Source organism: Rhincodon typus, chromosome 24 (genome assembly GCF_021869965.1).
Source record: "Rhincodon typus isolate 14 chromosome 24, sRhiTyp1.1, whole genome shotgun sequence".
In the NCBI taxonomy this organism is placed as follows: Eukaryota; Metazoa; Chordata; class Chondrichthyes; order Orectolobiformes; family Rhincodontidae; genus Rhincodon; species Rhincodon typus.
In genome coordinates, this window is record NC_063355.1 from 1,279,245 (window position 1) to 1,296,647 (window position 17,403).

At 42.6% G+C, this 17,403-nt stretch overlaps 1 protein-coding gene across 2 annotated transcripts in view; it reads left to right on the forward strand.

Annotated features, from left to right (window-relative positions):
• The window catches only part of si:dkey-91m11.5 (PH_BCR_vertebrate and RhoGAP_Bcr domain-containing protein), a 422,142-nt gene that overhangs the window by 124,898 nt on the left and 279,841 nt on the right, over positions 1 to 17,403 (forward strand). For both annotated transcript variants that reach the window (XM_048611239.1, XM_048611240.1), the window contains exon 3: positions 9,809 to 9,913. In XM_048611239.1, the coding sequence (XP_048467196.1) occupies positions 9,809 to 9,913 (105 nt within the window). The remainder of the gene's footprint in view (positions 1 to 9,808; positions 9,914 to 17,403) is intronic.

Genomic DNA, 17,403 nt, shown 5'->3' on the forward strand with positions numbered 1-17,403 from the left:
TTTACTGGCCCCATCCCCGCCTCTTCGACCTGTTTGTTTCCTCTCCACCTATCCTCTCCTCTATCCCTCTTCTATCCGCCTCCCACTCTCTCCCTATTTATTTCAGAAACCCCTTCCCCTCCCCCTTTTCTGATGAAGGGTCTAGGCTCGAAACGTCAGCCTTTCTGCTCCTATGATGCTGCTTAGTCTTCTGTGTACCAGGTTGGTTTTGTTTGCACAAGTGTATTTCAAGCCTGCCTGTGTATATATAATTCACTTGTGTTGACTTAAACATCAGAAATGAGTGCCAAAATGTGTTAACATCTCGAACAGTAACAATTAAAACATTCTAATCTTTATTGAAACACACACAGAACTGAAACATGGTAAAGTATTGTCAATATCACTCTATTGGCTAGCATTTAATGTCAGTGGCAAGCAGTGCTGAGTTCAGATTGCTTATCAAAAAATAGCCAATTGGAGAGATCCAACAAAAAGGCAGATACAAAAGTAGATTAAACAAGTTGGGAAATAACATTGGAATTTTATCTCCTCAGTGTGCTCTTGGTTGGGCTGCTGCAATTAGGACATAAAGCAAAGATCCATTCCACATGTTGCCAGTTTAAAAACAAACTGCATGGCTGGAGATAGCATCTTAATACCAAAACCTCCAAAAGCCAACATGTTGTGCTCAAGACATGTGTAGTGCCCTTAAATGTTTGTTAACCAGAGCACTGCTACCTATAAAATGTAATTGTAAAGAATAATGCTGAGAACATCTCTTGTTTAAAAAGATAGAATGAAGAAACAAAGCGAATAGGAGCAGAATTGAGTCTGCTCCACCGTTCAATCATGGATGATATGTTTTTCAACGCCATTCGCTTGCTTTATCCTTGCAACCTTCTGGTTACCTTATTAAACAAGAAACTGTTGATCTCTTTCTTAAAAAGACTCTTGACTTGGCCTCCTCAGCCTTCTGATGCAGTGGGTTCCACAGATTAATCACCCTAAAGAAGTTCCGCTGCATCTCGGTCCTAAAGGGTCGTCCCTTCACTGAAGCTGTGCCCGCAGGTCCTAGTCTCTCCCACTAGTGGAAGCATCTTCTCCACGTTCGCTGTATCCAGGTCTCTCAGTATTCAGCAAGTTTCAATGAGGTCCTTCCCTCATCCTCATCGAGTACAGACCTAGATTCCTCAACTGCTCCTTGTATGACAAGGAGCATTCATTCTTTGGATCATTCTTGTGAATCTCCGCTAGATTGCTTCCAAGGTCAGTATATCCTTCCTTAGATACAAGACTTAAGACAAAGAAACATAGAAAATAGGTGCAGGCATAGGCCATTCGGCCTTTTGATCCTGCACCACCATTCAATACGATCGTGGTTGATCATGCAATTTTAGTATCCCATTCCAGCCCTCTCCCATACCCCTTGGCCCCTTTAGTCGCAAGGGCCACGTCCAGCTCTGTCTTGAATATATCTAATGAACTGGTTCCAACAGCTTTCTGTGGGAGAGAATTCCATAGGCTCACAACTCTGAGTGAAGAAATTCTTCCTCATCTCCATCCTGAATGGCTTGCCCCTTTATTCTTGAACTGTGACCCCTAGTGTGGACTTCCCCAGCATTGGGAACATTCTTCCCACATCTAGCCTATACAGTCCCTTCAGGATTTTATATGTCTCTGTGAGACACCCTTAATTTTTCTAAATTTCAGCGAGTACAAGCCCAGTCGATCCAGTCTTTCTTCATATGTCAGCCCTGTCATCCCGGGAATCGGTCTGTTGAACCTTCACTAGACTCGCTCAACAGCAAGAATGACCTTCCTCGGACGAAGAGACCAAAACTGCACACACTTCTCAAGGTGTGGCCTCACCAAAGTCCTGTAGAACTGCAGCAAGAAATCATTTTTCCTATACTCAAATCCTCTAGCAATGAAGGACAGCATGCCATTAGCTTTCCTCACTGCCTGCTGCACCTACATGCCAGCCTTCAGTGACTATTCCACCATGATACCCAGGTCTCGTTGCACTTCACTTTTTGCTAAAGTGCCACCGTTCAGGTAATAATCTGCCTTCCTGTTTTTGTGACCAAAGTGGATAACCTCACATTTATCCACATCATATTGCATTTGCCAATTACTTGCCCACTCAGCCAACCTGTCCAAGCCACCCTGCAGTCCCTTAACATCCTCCTCACAGCATACACTGTCACCCAGCTTAGTGTCATCTGCCAGCTTGGAGATATTGCATTGAATTACTTTGACCAAATCATCAATGTGCATTATGAACAGCTGGGGTCGCAGCACTGAACCCTGTGGCACCCAATCGTCACTGTCTCCCACTCTGAAAAGGACCTATTTATTCCAACTTTCTGCTTCCTGTCTGCCAACCAGTTCTCTATCCATGTATATACAGTACCTCCGATACCATGAGCTTTAATTTTCCTTACTAATCCCTTGTGTGGAACCTTGTCAAAAGCCTTTTAAAGTCCAGATACACAACATCTTCTGATTCAGCCTTGTCTGTTCTACTGGTCACATCGTCAAAAAATTCCAAAAGGCTTGTCAAACATAATTTCCCTTTAGTGAATCCATGCCAGGGTGGACAGATTCTGTCACCAGTTTCCAAATGCTCAGTTATTACATCCTTAATAATTGACCCCAGTACCTTCCCCACCACTGATGTCAGGCTAACTGGCCTATAATTCCCCGTGTTCTCTTTCCCTTTTTTAAAAAAGTGGGGTTACATTAGCTACCCTGCAGTCTTTTGGAACTGTTCCAGAGTCTACAGAATGCTGGAAAATGTGTCCACTATTTCCAGGGCCACTTCCTTAAAACTGTAGGATTCAGAGCATCAGGCGCTGGGGGCTTATCGGGTTTTAGTCCCATCAATTCCCCCAATACCATTTCCTGACTAATAAGTATTTGCTTCAGTTCCTCCTTCATGTTTGACCCTCTGTCCCCTAGCATTTCTGGAAGGCTATTTTTGTCCTCCTTGGTGAAGGCAGATCCAAAGTATTTGTTCATTTGGTCTGCTATCTCTTTGTTGTCCACTATGAATTCACCTGATTCTATCTGCAAGGGTCCTACATTTGACTTCACCAGTCTTTTTCACTTCACATGTCTATAGGAGCTTTTGCTGTCAGTTTTTATATTTTCTGCAAACTTACTTTCGTATTCCCTTTTTGTCTTCCGAGTGAAACCCTTTGTCCTCCTCTGCTGAATTTTAAATTTCTCCCAGTCCTCCGTTTTGCTGCTTTTTCTAGTCAATTTATATGCCTCCGGTTTGGCTTTAACACTGTCTCTGATTTCCCTTGTTAACCATGGTTGAGCCACCTTCCCTGTTTTATTCTTACGCCAGACAGGGATATACTATTATTGAAATCCATCCATGTGTCCTTTAAATGTCTGCTATTGCCTTTCCACTGTCAGCACCTTGAGTATTGTTGGCCAGCTTATCTTAGCCAATACATGCCTCGTACCATCAAAGTTGGCTTTCTTTAAGATCAGGATCCTAGTCTCAGATTTATCTATGTCACTCTCCATCTTAATGAAGAATTCTACCATATTATGGTCACTCTTCCCCAAAGGATCTTGCACCACAATGTTGCTGATAAATCCTCTTTCATTACACAATATCCAGTCCAGGATGGCGTGCTGTCTAGTTGGTCATTGACATATTGGTTGAGAAAACCATCCCTCATACATTCCGGAAATCCTCCTCCTATCACATTGCTACCAGTCTGGTTAGTCTAATCAATATGTAGACTGAAGTCACTTGTAAGAACTACTGTCAATATTTCAAATGTAGTCAGACCAGAGCCTTATACAGCCTCAAACAGTACATCTCTGCTCTTATATTCTAGTCCTCTTGGAATGGATGCCACCATTGTATTTCCCTTTCTAACTGCCAATTAAACCTGCAGGTCAAGCTGAAGATAGTCCCGAACTAAGACACCCTAGTCTCCTTGTGCTTCAGTTTTCCAAAGCCTTTCCCGTTTTGAAATAGTCTACACCTCTATTCTTCCACGCATAACCTGACATCTTCCCACATTCTTTTGCATCAGCCATTTCTTTGCCCACTTTCCTAGTCTGACCAAGTCCTTCTGCAGCCTCCCTGCTTCCTCAACACTAACTGCCGCTCTGCATATCCTTGTATCATCTGCAAAAATGCTCTCAGTTCCATCACCCAGATCATTATTTGTGGCCCAAACACCAACCCCTGCAGAACTCCAGTAGTCACTAGCTGCCATTCTGAAAAAGAACCTTTATTTCCACTCTGTGCCATCTGCCAGTTAACCAAGCCTGTATCCATGCCAGTACCTTGCCCCTAATGTCATGGACTTTAATCTTATTTAGCAGCCTCCTGGCACCTTGTCAAAGGCCTTCTGGAAATCCAAATAGATCATATCCAGAGGGTCTCCTTTGTCTAGCTGGCTCTTTCCAATCTCAAAGAATTCTAACAGATTTGTCAGGCATGACCTCCTCTTGATGAGGAATAGTTGACTGTACCCTATTTTACTATGCATTTCAAATAGTCCACAATCTAATCCTAAATAATGAACTCTTAAAACCTTACTAACGACTGAGGTCAGGCTAACTGGCTTGTATTTTCCCCATATTCTGCCGCCTTAAACAGGAGTGCTACATTAGCCATTTTCCAATCCTTCCGGGACCCTCCCTGACTCCAGTAGTTCCTAAAAGTTCACCACCAATGCTTCCACAATCTTCTCAGCTATCTTCTTCAGAACCCTGGGATATATTCCATCTGGTCTGGGTGATTTATGCACGTTCAGAACCTTTAGCTTCCCAGCACCTTCTCCTTAGTGATGACCACTACACTCACTCCTGCCCCCTGAGTCTTTTGAAGTTCTGGTATGCTGCTGGTGTCTTCCGCCATGAAGATTGATGCAAAGTACGTATTCAGTTCCTGCACCATTTCTTTGTTCCACATTACTGTTTCTACAGCCTCGTTTTCCATTGGTGCAAGTTCATTCTTGTCGCTGTCTCTTATCTCTTCTATATCTTAAAAAAACTCCTGCAATCTTATTTTATATTACTAGCTGGCTTCCTCTCATTTCATCTGCTCCTTCCTTATTGCATTTTTAGTTTTATTTTAGATTTTGTTGTCATGTACAGGAGTACAATGAAAAGTGTATAATATCCCCAGACATTGCACCATCTTAGGTACCAAGGTAGCTAGGTACAAAAAACGCTTGGGTAAAAAGTAGTGAGAGAAATGACAGTTAAAAAGCATTACTTCATAGAATAGTAGAAAAATAAAGAAATAGGTAATAGTTTACAGTAAAGTCTTTCTCAGTTTAAACTCGGAAAATATAGGAATAATTTAATGGCTCGGCAGTCTTGGATGAGTCCTCTGTTTTATCTCACTCTTCAGGAAGACCTCAGCTGTCTGTTCTCATTGCTGTTGCCAGAGGTACTGTCGCTGCTGCTGAACCTGTCTCCTCTCTACGATCCGCCGGTGCCTGTCCTTTGGTTTTTAAAGGCTTTTCACTAGTCTTCACCACATTGTATGCTTTTTCTCTAGCTTTTACGCTGTCCCTGACATCTGTTATCAGCAATGGTTGCCTCGTTCACCCCTTGGTTTGTTTCTTCTTCCTTGGGATGAATTTCTGCTGTGCCTCCCAAATTATCACCAGACACTCCTGTCATTGCTGTCCAATGCCTTCCCTACTAGACTCCCCTTCCAATCAACACTGGTCACCTCCTCCCTCTTTTTAGTTAGTTTTACTCACATGTAATACTGTTACATGTGATTGAAGCTTCTTGCTCTCAAACTGCAGGGTGAATTCATTCATTTTGTGGTCACTGCCCCTAGGAGTTTCTTCACCTTAAACTCCCTAAGCAAGTTTGCCTCATTACACATCACCAAATCCAGAATTGCCTGTTCCCTTGTGGACTCTACCACAAGCTGACTAGGTATGTAGATGAAGACAATACTTTTGATATCGTCTAGTTGGACTTCAGCAAAGTTTTTGAAAAGGTCCTAGTTGGGAAACTGGTAGCAAAGGTAAGAGCCCATGGGATCCAAGGAAATTTGACGAATTGGATCCAGAATGGTCGATGAGTGGCAACAAGCAGAGGTTGGTTGAGGGGTGTTTTGTTTAAACTAAAAGTTAAAAAGGGGTGACACGGTGGGTCGGTAGTTAGCACTGCTGCCTCATAGTGTCAGGAACCCGAGTTCGATTCCACCCTTGGGTGATTGTCTGTCTGGAGTTTGCACATTTTCTCTGTCTGCGTAGGTTTCCTCCAGGTGCTTCGGTTTTCTCCCACAGTGCAAAGATGAGTAGGTTAGGTGAATTGTCCATGCTAAGTTGCCCATAGTGTTCAGTGATGTGCAGGCTAGATTGGGATTTGCCATGGGAAGTGTGGAATTACAGGGATAGGCTAGGAGGAGTGGGCTTGGGTGAGATGCTCTTCGGAGGGTCAATGTGGACTCGGTAAGCTGAATAGCCTGCTTCCACATAGGGATTCTATGATTCTAAGCTGCTCCCAAAAAAAATCTCAAATGTTTCATTATTCCTTTACTTTCCTGCACCAACCTGATTTTCTCAGTCCACCTGCTTATTGAAGTCCCCTTGATTATTGTAATAGTGCCTTTCTGACAGCCTTTTTTGTCTCCTGATTTATTTTCTGCCCAACATCCTGACTGCTGCTAGGGGGTCTGTACATAACTCATATCAGGGTATTTTCTTCGATTAAACAAAAAAAAACAAAGAACTGTGATGCTGGAAATCAGAAACTAAAATCAGAAATTACTGGAAAAGCTGAGCAGGTTTGGCAGCATCAGTGGAGAGAAAGCAAACTTATTGTTTCAGGTCCAGTGACCCTTCTTCTCTGAAGAAGAATTTCTGATTTTGTTTCTTTTTCTTTGTTGTTTCTCAACTCTACCCCCACAGATTCTACCCCTTCCAACCTTTATATCATCTTGCTATTGATTTAATTTTATTTCTTACCCAGCTCCCACTTTTAAACTGCCTGCCCTTTTGATTGGATGCTTATTTTTGGATATTTAGTTCCCAGCTTGATCTCCTTTGCAGCTATGTCTCTGTGCAGCCCAGAACATTGTATCTGCCAATTTCAGTCTACGCTACAAGGTCATTTACCTTGCTTTGTATACTGTGTGCATTTAATACAACACCCTCAATCCTGCATCAGCTGCCCTGACCACCTTCTCATAGTTGTTCCCTTATCTGCTGTGCTTGAAGTTAGACTTCTGACCCTTTCCATATTCTTTCTCCTGTTGCTTGTTCTGGAAACTTCACTAATTTCTTCTGAACCCTCCCCCTCTTTTATCTAGTTTAAAGTCCTCGTGACCACCCTATTTAGACTTTCTGCGAGGATCCTGGTCCTAAATTGGTTCAGGTGGAGTCCATCCCTGCAGCACTTTCCTTTCTGTCCACACAGTGATGCCAGTGCCCCATGAAATGGGACCCATTTTTCTTGCACCACTCCCTTAGTCCACTCCTTAGGGGAGGCGATGGCCTGGTGGTATTATCGCTGGACTGTTAATCCAGAGACCCAGATAATGTTCTGGGGACCCAGGTTCGAATCCTGCAATGGCAGATGGTGGAATTTGAATTCAGTAAATATCTGGAATTGACAATCTAATGATGACCATGAATCCATGGTCGATTGACTGGTTCACTAATGTCCTTTAGAGAAGAAAACTATCATCCTACTTGGTCTGGCTTACATGTCACTCCAGACCCACAGCAATGTGGTTGACTCTGAACTGCCTGATGGGCAATAAATGCTGCCTAGCCAGTGACACTCTCATCCCGTGAATGAATAAAGGTGTTTACTTCCCTCAGTTACTTAACACATTTCCAATTTGCACGTAGCTCAGGTAATAATCCCTAGATTACAACCTCTTGAAGTTCTGTTTTTTAATTTTGTTCCTGATAGCCCTCAATCAGGACCTCTTGCCTGTGTTACTGCTGCCAACATGGATCACAACAGCTGGATCTTGCCCCTTCCTCTTCAGTATCCTTTTAAGCTGACTTGAGATGTCCATCACCTTGGCACAAAGTAGGCAACACAGCATGCAGGTCTCTCGATCCTGCTCACAAAAGATGCTATTTGTCTCCCTAATTATAGAATTCCCTCCACCACTGTCACTTTTCTTTGTGCTCCAATGCTTGAATGGCTTCCTGGACCACAGTGGTCAGTTTGACTATTCTTCCTGCAGATTCTTTCTTATCCATACAAGGAGCAAGCACCTCATTCCTGTTGGACAAGGTCAAGAACTTTGGCTCCTCCAATGCTATGTTCAGGATCCCTCTACCTGCCTTACTTATTGTCACATTTCCGGTCCCTGACCAGTGGCCAAAGTTGAAATATTTAAGCTAAAGGGTGTGATTACCTGAAGCCCCATGTCAAGGTAACTCTTCCTCTCTTGGATATGCCACAGTGTCTGAAGCTCTGATTCCAGCTCATCAACTATGCTTAATGTTCTTAAAGTCTTAAAGTCATCGAGTTGTACAGCATGGACACAGACCCTTTGGTCCAACTCGTCCATGCCAACCAGATTTCCTAAATTAATTTAGTTCCATTTGCTGGCATTTGACCCCTATCCCGCTAACCCTTTCTATTCGTATACCCATCCAGATGCCTTTTAAATATTGTAATTGTACCAGCGTCCTCCACTTCCTCTGACAGCTCATTCCATACAATCCTGAAGAAGTTGGAATTTAAGGCTGTTGATGACAGTGTATTTTTTTCCATTCCCATTATTAGTTCAGTTGCTATGGAATTTGAACAAAATTTAGATACCAGTGTTGCTGTGTAGATCTCCACTGAACATGACCTACGTGTTTTAATTGAGGGAGATTTGAATGTCTGAATAAATATCACTTTTACAAAACCTGAGGGCCCCTGCTTTTTCTGTGTGGGGACTTTATTAGCACTCTGCAACTCATTGATTCCCTGGAAGCCACTTCAAAACCGGCAGAAGAGTTTAAGTAGTTAGAGACAGAACTGCCCAAATTGGAAGAGTAACGAAGGAGTAAGATGGCAATGAACATTTGTTTGGTTCACAGGATTATTGTACAGATTTGACAAGTGTATTAAGTGAAAGTAAACTGCTAGAAATTCACCAGATCTGTAGCACCTGTGGAGAAAGTTAAACAAAAGTTAATATTTCGAGTTTGCAGATCTGAAGAAAAGTTATACCAATGTCACAGTTGTTGGAGGCTGAAAAAACCAACAATTTTGTACCAAGTTTCTTCTGCCCTCCTTTTTGATAAATTTTGTTTAATGTTGGATTTGGCAGTGGGCACTTGCTGCCTTACCTAACTAACTCCATGAGGCACCACATAATGAACAGCAGTAGGTTATTAAATCTTGGGATATCGCAGCTTAGACTACATATGTCCTCTGTATCCTATAACTCAAGAGTGAGCAGCATTTCTGCACAGAGTTTAGGACCTTTTGATAAGTTTATCTCTCTAAAACAAGAATGATGAGGTCAAATATAGTGCCCTAGTTAACATCAGTTACTTTTGAGACAGCCAAATACCCTCCTACTGATGGCTTAGCTACTCAGGTTGTTAACCAGCTTCATTGTTAGACATCATGACAAAAAACATTAAGTAGTTTCTTTTTGCATAGAACATGGTAAGCTATCATGTTAGTTGGCATCTGCGATGAAAAGAAATGCCAGATTCAAGGTACGAGCTGAAGATATTTTAATGTATTTATCATATTTTCTAGTAATTCATAGCCATAGCTTTCTTTGAATTTACATGTGAGGTCAATTTTCTTTCCATAAATGCAATGGAAACATGATATTATTTCTATTTCTCAACAGAGCGAACCAGATTTGGAGAAGGGCCTGGAGATGCGAAAATGGGTTCTATCTGGAATCCTAGCCAGTGAGGAAACATACTTGAATCATCTAGAGGCACTTCTTTTGGTATGTACAAGAGTACACTATTTCTGCAGGACAAATCTCTTCACGTTTTCTCATACAAAAGATACAGTCCAGTGAAAATTTGAGAAAGAGTCGAGTAAATTGAAGCACTGTACACAACAGACTACACAAGGCCGATTCAAAAGCACGTTCTGGGCTTTTTGCACACTGCACTGGCCCTACTAATTCCATTCAGCCAGTGGTGTGATAAAAGTACAATAATTCACACGTAATCATACACGTTGAACCCTGAACAGAAACTAAAGAAGTGGCAAACATGCAATAGAAGTGATTTCTCCCTGGAGTACTGCCCTGTCATTTAAGGTCCTGCCTTTTCAACCTTAACGCCCTGCCTGAGGCGTGTTGACCCTCAGGTTAAACTCTGCACAAGCTATCTCTCTCTTTAATGAGAGAGCTTACGGTCCGCTGAGATTGTGCCCACTTTACTTACTGCCCTAAAACCAAAGAACAATACAGCAAAGGAACAGGCCCTTTGGCCCTCCAAGCCTCGATGACACATTTTGCCCTTCCGTACTAAAACATTCTTCACTTACAGGATCTATATCCCTCTATTCCGTTTCTATTCACGCATTCATTCAGGTGCTTCTTGAATGCTGCTATTGTGTCTGCTTCCACCACCACCTCTGTAGCGCGTTCCAGGCACTTACCAACCTTTGTGTGAAAAACCTGCCTTGCATATCTTTTTTTCAACTCCCCCTCCCCCACAGCCCACAAGCCCCCACATCTGGAACCTGTGTACCCTAGTAAATGACCTCTCCACTGTGGGAAATAGCTTTCCACTCTATCCCTGCCATTCACAATCTTATAAACTTCTGTCGGGTCCCCCCACCCCAAAACCACCTGCATTCTGGTGAAAATAACTCAGTCTATCCAACCTTTCTTCATAGCTAAAATCCTTCATACCAGGCAACATCCTGGTAAACCTTTTCTGTACCCTGTCCAACACATCCACATCCTACTGGTAGTGGGGTGACCAGAACTGTACACAACATTCCAAGTGTGACCTAACTAAAGTTCTATAAAGCTGCAGCATAGCTTGTCTATCCTAATACTCAGTGCACCTTCCATTGAAGGTGAGCATGCCATACACCTTTTTTGCCTCCTTATTTACCTGCGCTGTCACCTTCAGTGATCTGTGGACCTGCACGCCTGGATCAGTACTGCTAAAGGTTCTGCCATTCACTGTATAATTTCCACTTATACTCGACCTTTCAAAATGCATCGCCTCATATTTGTCCGGATTAAACTCTTATCTGCCATTTTTCTGCCCATGCCTCCAACTAATCTATATCCTGCTGTATCCTCTGACAATCCTCCTCACTATCAGCAACTCTGCCAATCTTTGTATTGTCCGCAAACTTACTAATTAGACGAGCCATGTTTTCCTCCAAATCATTTCTGTAGACCACAAACTGCAGCACTCCCAGCACTGATCCCTGTGGAACATCACTTGTCACAGTCCTCCATTCTGAAAAACATCCTTCCACTGCTACCCACTGTCTCCCTATGACTAAGCCTGTTCTCTATCTATCTTGCCAGCTCACTTCTGATACTATGTGACTTCACATTTTGTACTAGCCTGTCAAGGCGGACCTTGTGCATAGGCTTTACTGAAGTCCATATAGACAACACCAATAGCTTCTCCCTCAACAATCATCTTTGTCACCTCCTCAAAAAACTTGATCAAGTTAGTGAGGCACAACCTCCCCTGCTCAAAACCATGCTATCACTAATAAGTCTATTCGCATGTGGATCTTGTCCCTGAGAATCTTTTCCAGTATCTTTCCCTACCACTGAAGTGAGGCTGACAGGCCTGTAATCTCCTGGATTATCCCTGCTACCCTTCTTAAACAAAGGGACAACATTGGCTATTCTCCAGTCGTCTGGGACCTCACCTGTGGCCAAAGAGATGTCTGTCAGTGCTCCAGCAATTTGTTCTCTTGCCTCTCTCAACATTCTGGGATAGATCACAACAGGACCCAGGGACTTATCGACCTTACTACCTTTTAAGACACATAACACCTCTCCCTTTTTAATTGCGAACTTGGATTAGAAATTCCACACTCTATTCTCTGAGATCATCCTTCACCAATTCCTTCTCTTTGGTGAATACTAACATAAAATATTCATTTAGGACCTCACCTACCTTTTCTGGCTCCACAACTAGTTTTGCTCCTTTGTCTTTGAGTGGGCCAACCCTTTCCCTGGCTACTCTTGCTTTTTACATATGCATAAAAAGCCTTGGGATTCCCCTTAATCCTGTTTGCTAATGACTTTTCATGACCCTTTTTAGCCCTTCTAATTCCTTGCTTACGTTCTTTCCTACTTATATACTTGAAGGGCTTCATCAGTTCCCATCCTCCTAGATCTTATGCATGCTTCCTTTTTCTGTTTGACCAAGGTCCCTGCTTATCCAAGGTTCACGTAACTTGCCATACCTATCCTTCATTCTCACAGGAATGTGCTGCTCCTGAACTCTTGGCAACCGCCATTTGAAATATTCCCACATGTCCGATGTGGATTTACCCTCACACAGCCACGTCCGATCAAAATTTTTCAGTTCCTGTAGTTTGCCTTCCTCCAATTTAACACCTTCACCTGAGGACTGCTGTTGTCCCTATCCATGAGTATCTTAAAACTTTCGGTATTATGGTCAATACACCCAAAATGCTCCCCACTGAATGTACACTCACTTGGCCGGGCTCGTTTCCCAAACCAGGTCCGGTATAACCCCTTCACTGGTTGAAGTATTTACATACTGTGTCCAGAAACCCTCCTGAATTTTTCTTAAAAATTTTGCCCCATCCAAGCCTCTGGAAGTGAGTCCCAGTCAATATGGGGTGGCATGATGGCTCAGTGGTTAGCACTGCTGCCTCACAGCATCAGGGACTTGGGTTCAATTCCTGTCAGTGTGGAGTTTGCACATTCTCTCTGTGTCTGTGTGGGTTTCCAGCAGGTGCTCCGATTTCCTCCCACAGTCTAAAGATGTGCAGGCTAGGTGGATTGACCATGCTAAATTGCCCAAAGTGTTCAGGGATGTGTAGATTAGGTGTGTTAGCCATGGGAAATGCAGGGTTACAGGGAAAGGGTAGGGTGATGGGTCTGGGAAGGATGCTTTTTAGAGGGTCGGTATGGACGTTTTGGGTTGAAGGGCCTGTTTCCACACTGTAGGGATTCTTTAAAAAAAAGGGCAAGTTAAAAGCACCCACTACAACAATCCTGCTGTTGTTTCATCTTTCCAAAATCTGCCTACATATTCTCTCCTCTATATCCCACTGGCTATTTGGAGGCCTGTAGTATTGTGACTTCACCTGTCCTATTCCTGAGTTGTACCCATATTGCCTCACTGCACAAGTCCTCTGATGTATCCTCCCTCAGCACAACTGTGACGTAGTCCTATACCAGCAATGCAACTCTCCCATCCCTTTTATATCCTCTTCAATCACACCTGAAACATCTAAATCCTGGGACATTCGGCTGCCCGACCTGACCCTCTTTCAGCCAAGTCTCTGTAATCGCAATAATATCATAGTTCCAAGTATTAACTAAAGCTCTAAATTCATCTACCTTGCCTACTATATTTCTCGCATTGAAACATATGCATTTCAGACCACCTCTCCTGCTGTTTTCAGCAGCGTTTCCTTGCTTGTTCCTCTTCTTAGTCATGTTTGCCTTGTTTTCTGTCTCTCCCTCAATTTCTGCATCTACTGCCCTACTCTTAAGGTTCCCTTCTGCCACATTATTTTAAACCCTCCCTAACTACTGTACCAAGTACACCCTCAAGGACGTCAGTCCTGGTTCTGCCCAGGTGTAACCTGTCCAGTTTGTTCAGGCCCCGCCTCCTCCGGAACTGGTCCTAATGCCCCATGAATCTGAAACCCTCCCTCTCTCGCTGTTATCACATGATTTCCTAACCAGAGAGATTTACACAATATGAAGAAGTTACATGACAAACAAGCCAGTGGCTTAACTAGTAACTCATCAAGCCTACTTTGATATCACTTTCCAGACCCATGACCTCTGCCACCTAGAAGGACAAGGGCTGCTGATGCATGGGAACCTCACCATCAGAAAATTAACCTCCAAGCACACACCATTCTGACTTAGAACTATATAACCAATCCTTCACTGTCGTTGTGTCAAAATCACGGAACTGCTTTCCTAACTGCTCTCTGTTTCATATTCATATACCATGGACTGCAGTGATTCAAGAAGGAAGCTCGCCATCATATTCTCCAGGGCAGTTAGGAATGGGTAATAAATGTCGGCTGAGCCAGTGACACCAACATCTCGTGCGTAGATTTTTAAAAGTGTTTAATTGTATTAACCCTTTGCATGAACATGTTATCATTTATCTACCTAAATCTCATGTTTTTTGGAACTTTTCCTTGGTCTTTCAATATAATCTTGACGAGGACAAGAATTTATTGGGTAAAAATACCAGCACTAGTGTAACAATTCACAGCACTAAGTTACGATGTAAAGCAGTTTTCTGTTGTCCTCGCAAATGCCATTTGGAGTTTCATATTGCAGTCACACATCTGAGCAGTGAAAGTATGGGATACGAAGAAAATACAGGGAACACGTAGGATTCTGATTGCCGTTTGAAAGTGAAGAAAAGAGTCCAGTTTCAAATTATTCAAGGAGGGAGCAAGGCAAAAACCAGGAAACTGCAGGCTAATCAGTCTAACCTTGGTGATGGAAACAATTCTGAGATACAGAATGAGTCTGCTTTTTGGAGAGGCAGAGATTAATGAAGAACAGTCAGCATGGTTTTGTTCAGGAGAGTTCATGTCTGACCAACTGCATTGAATATTTCAAAGAGGTGACCACGTGTGTAGATGAGGGCAGTGCTTTTGATGTAGTCTAGTTGGACTTCAGCAAAGTTTTTCAAAAGGTCCCAGTTGGGAAACTGATCACAAAAGTAAGAACCCATAAGTTCCAAGGAAAATTTAGCAGTTTGGATCTGGAAGTTAAAAAGGGGCGGGATGGTGGCTCACTGGTTAGCACTGCTGCCTCACAGTACCAGGAACCTGGGTTCGATTCCACCCTTGGGCGACTGACTGTGTGGAGTTTGCACATTCTCTGCATGTCTGCATGGGTTTCCTCTGGGTGCACCAGTTTCCCCTCTCAGTGAAAAGATCGCTAGGTTAGGTGGATTGGCCATGCTAAGTTGCCCGTAAGGTCCAGGGATGTGCAGGCTAGGTGGATTTGCTATAGGAAATGCAGGATTACAGGGATAGGTTAGGAGGAGTGGTTCTGGGTGTGATGCTGTTCGGAGGGTTGGTGTGGACTCAAGAGGCGAAATAGGCTGTTCCAGAGTGTCGAGATTCTGTGATTCTAAGTCTCTGTTCAATGGGGTTCTGCAGGTGTCCGTGTTGAGGTCCTTGCTCTTTGTGGTTTATATAAATGATTCAGACGTCGGTGTAGGAGAGTTGATAAGTAAGTTCATGGACGAAGAAAAATTGGTGGTGTGTTAACTAGAGGGATAGCCTTAGCCTGCAAAAAGATATAAATGGGCTGGTTGGATGGGCTGATTGGTGATAAATGGAATTTAATCTGCATGAATGAGGTGATGCACTTGGGCAGGACAAACAAGGCAACAGAATACATGATGAACTGTAGGACCCTGGAAAGCACCGAGGATCAGAGAGATCTTGATGAGCATATACATCAGTTTTCAGGACAAGTGGATAAAGTGATTAAGAAGGTGTGTGTTACACTTGTCTTTATTAGTTGAGACACAAGATTTAAGAGCAGGGAGGTTATGGTGGAAAAGCATAAAACGCTGGTTATGGAGCAACTATAGTATTATGTGCATTTCTGGAATCCACATTATAGGAAGGATGTGATAGAACTGGACAGGTTTCAGTGAAGATTTTCCAGGATGTTGCCTGGGGTTGGAGAGTTTTGGGTATGAAGAGAGATTGAACGGCCTAGTTTTATTTTCCTAAGAGTAAAGGAGATTGAGAGGGAACATAATTGAGATTTACAAAAATATGAGAGTCGTTGACATTTTGTTTTGATGGAGAAATCATTGACCAGGGGATTAGATTAAAGGTAAGAGGCAGAAGGTTTAGACAAGATGTGAGGAAAAGCTTTTCACCTAGAGTGGTGGGAATCTGGAGCTCACTGCCTAAAAGGATGGTAGATGCAGAAACATTGATAACATTTAACAAGTATTTGGGTGTGCACTTGAGATGCCAAGGCATACAGGCCAAGTACTGGAGAAAGGAATTAGAATATGTAAACGTTTGTTTTTGATTGGTGCGGATGCAAAGGGCTGAAGGGTGTTTTTCTGCGCTGTAGATCTCCATGATTCTAAGACATCCAAAGATATTTTCTTCAGAGCTTTGTCGCATTTCGCAGCTAAACAAAGCAACCATGAAACAGAATAGAAAAATATTGAAGATCCTGTAACAGATATAATTTTTAATGGACTGTGATGCTGAACCTCATGAGAGGAAAATCATGAAGTGATGACATAGGTCAGGGAGTCAGGTGGGTGAGTATACCATTAAGCTTCTAATTTAATGTGCAAGGCCATGGGAAAAAGGCAGGGCTGGCACCAGGTAATAATGCTCATTTAATGAGCTGATGCAGGCATTGTGGACCTCCTGTGCCTGAACTCTTCAGTGATCCTGTAATCGAAATAAAACAACTACTACTTTGTTTGTCCCTTCACAGATGCTGCCAGACCTTCTGAGCTTTTCCAGCAACTTTGTTTTTGTTACTATATTATAAGTTGACCTTGCACCAGAGGTAACTGCTTATATCTAAGATGTTGCCTATTTAAGACAGGGATGAGGAAAAATGTTTTCTTTCAGATGGTGCAGGGTCTTTGGAGCATTGTTTCTTGAAAGGTGGTCAAAGCAGAGCCTTTGAATATTTTTAAAACAGAAGTAATTAGATTCTTGGTCAGAAAAGGTTGAAAGGTTGTTAGGTATAGGTAGGAACATGGAATCATTAGATCAGCCATGATCTTATTGAATGGTGGCGTAGGCTCAAGGAACTAAGCGGCCACTTTCTGAGCATAATTTGTATGTTTTGACCCTACATAGAAGACAATTGCATTTTTCAGCCCCAAATAAAATATTTTTCCATTCCTCGGTGAATAAGTCGACCCACATTTTAGGGGGGTTTTTTGTTAAGGCTGCAGGGGCCAACTTTACTGGTGAAATCCACAGTATATAGTATATACGGTACTAGACTAACCAATTGGCATAAAAACTAAAGCAAATTCAATCATTTGTCATGCAATTGCAAACAGTGCTAAGTTAATTAAATCTAGCTGATATTGTTAAATAAGAATGAGAAAGTACTGTAGCACTGAAGGGTTCTGAGTATTGCAGAAATTAAAATTTGAGGTATATTGATAAGGGTAACAATAAACATATGTTGGTTACATTCCTGTGAAATAAAGGGACTTCAGCACAGGAGAAGAAGTTGATTTGAGATGATATTTTCTATTA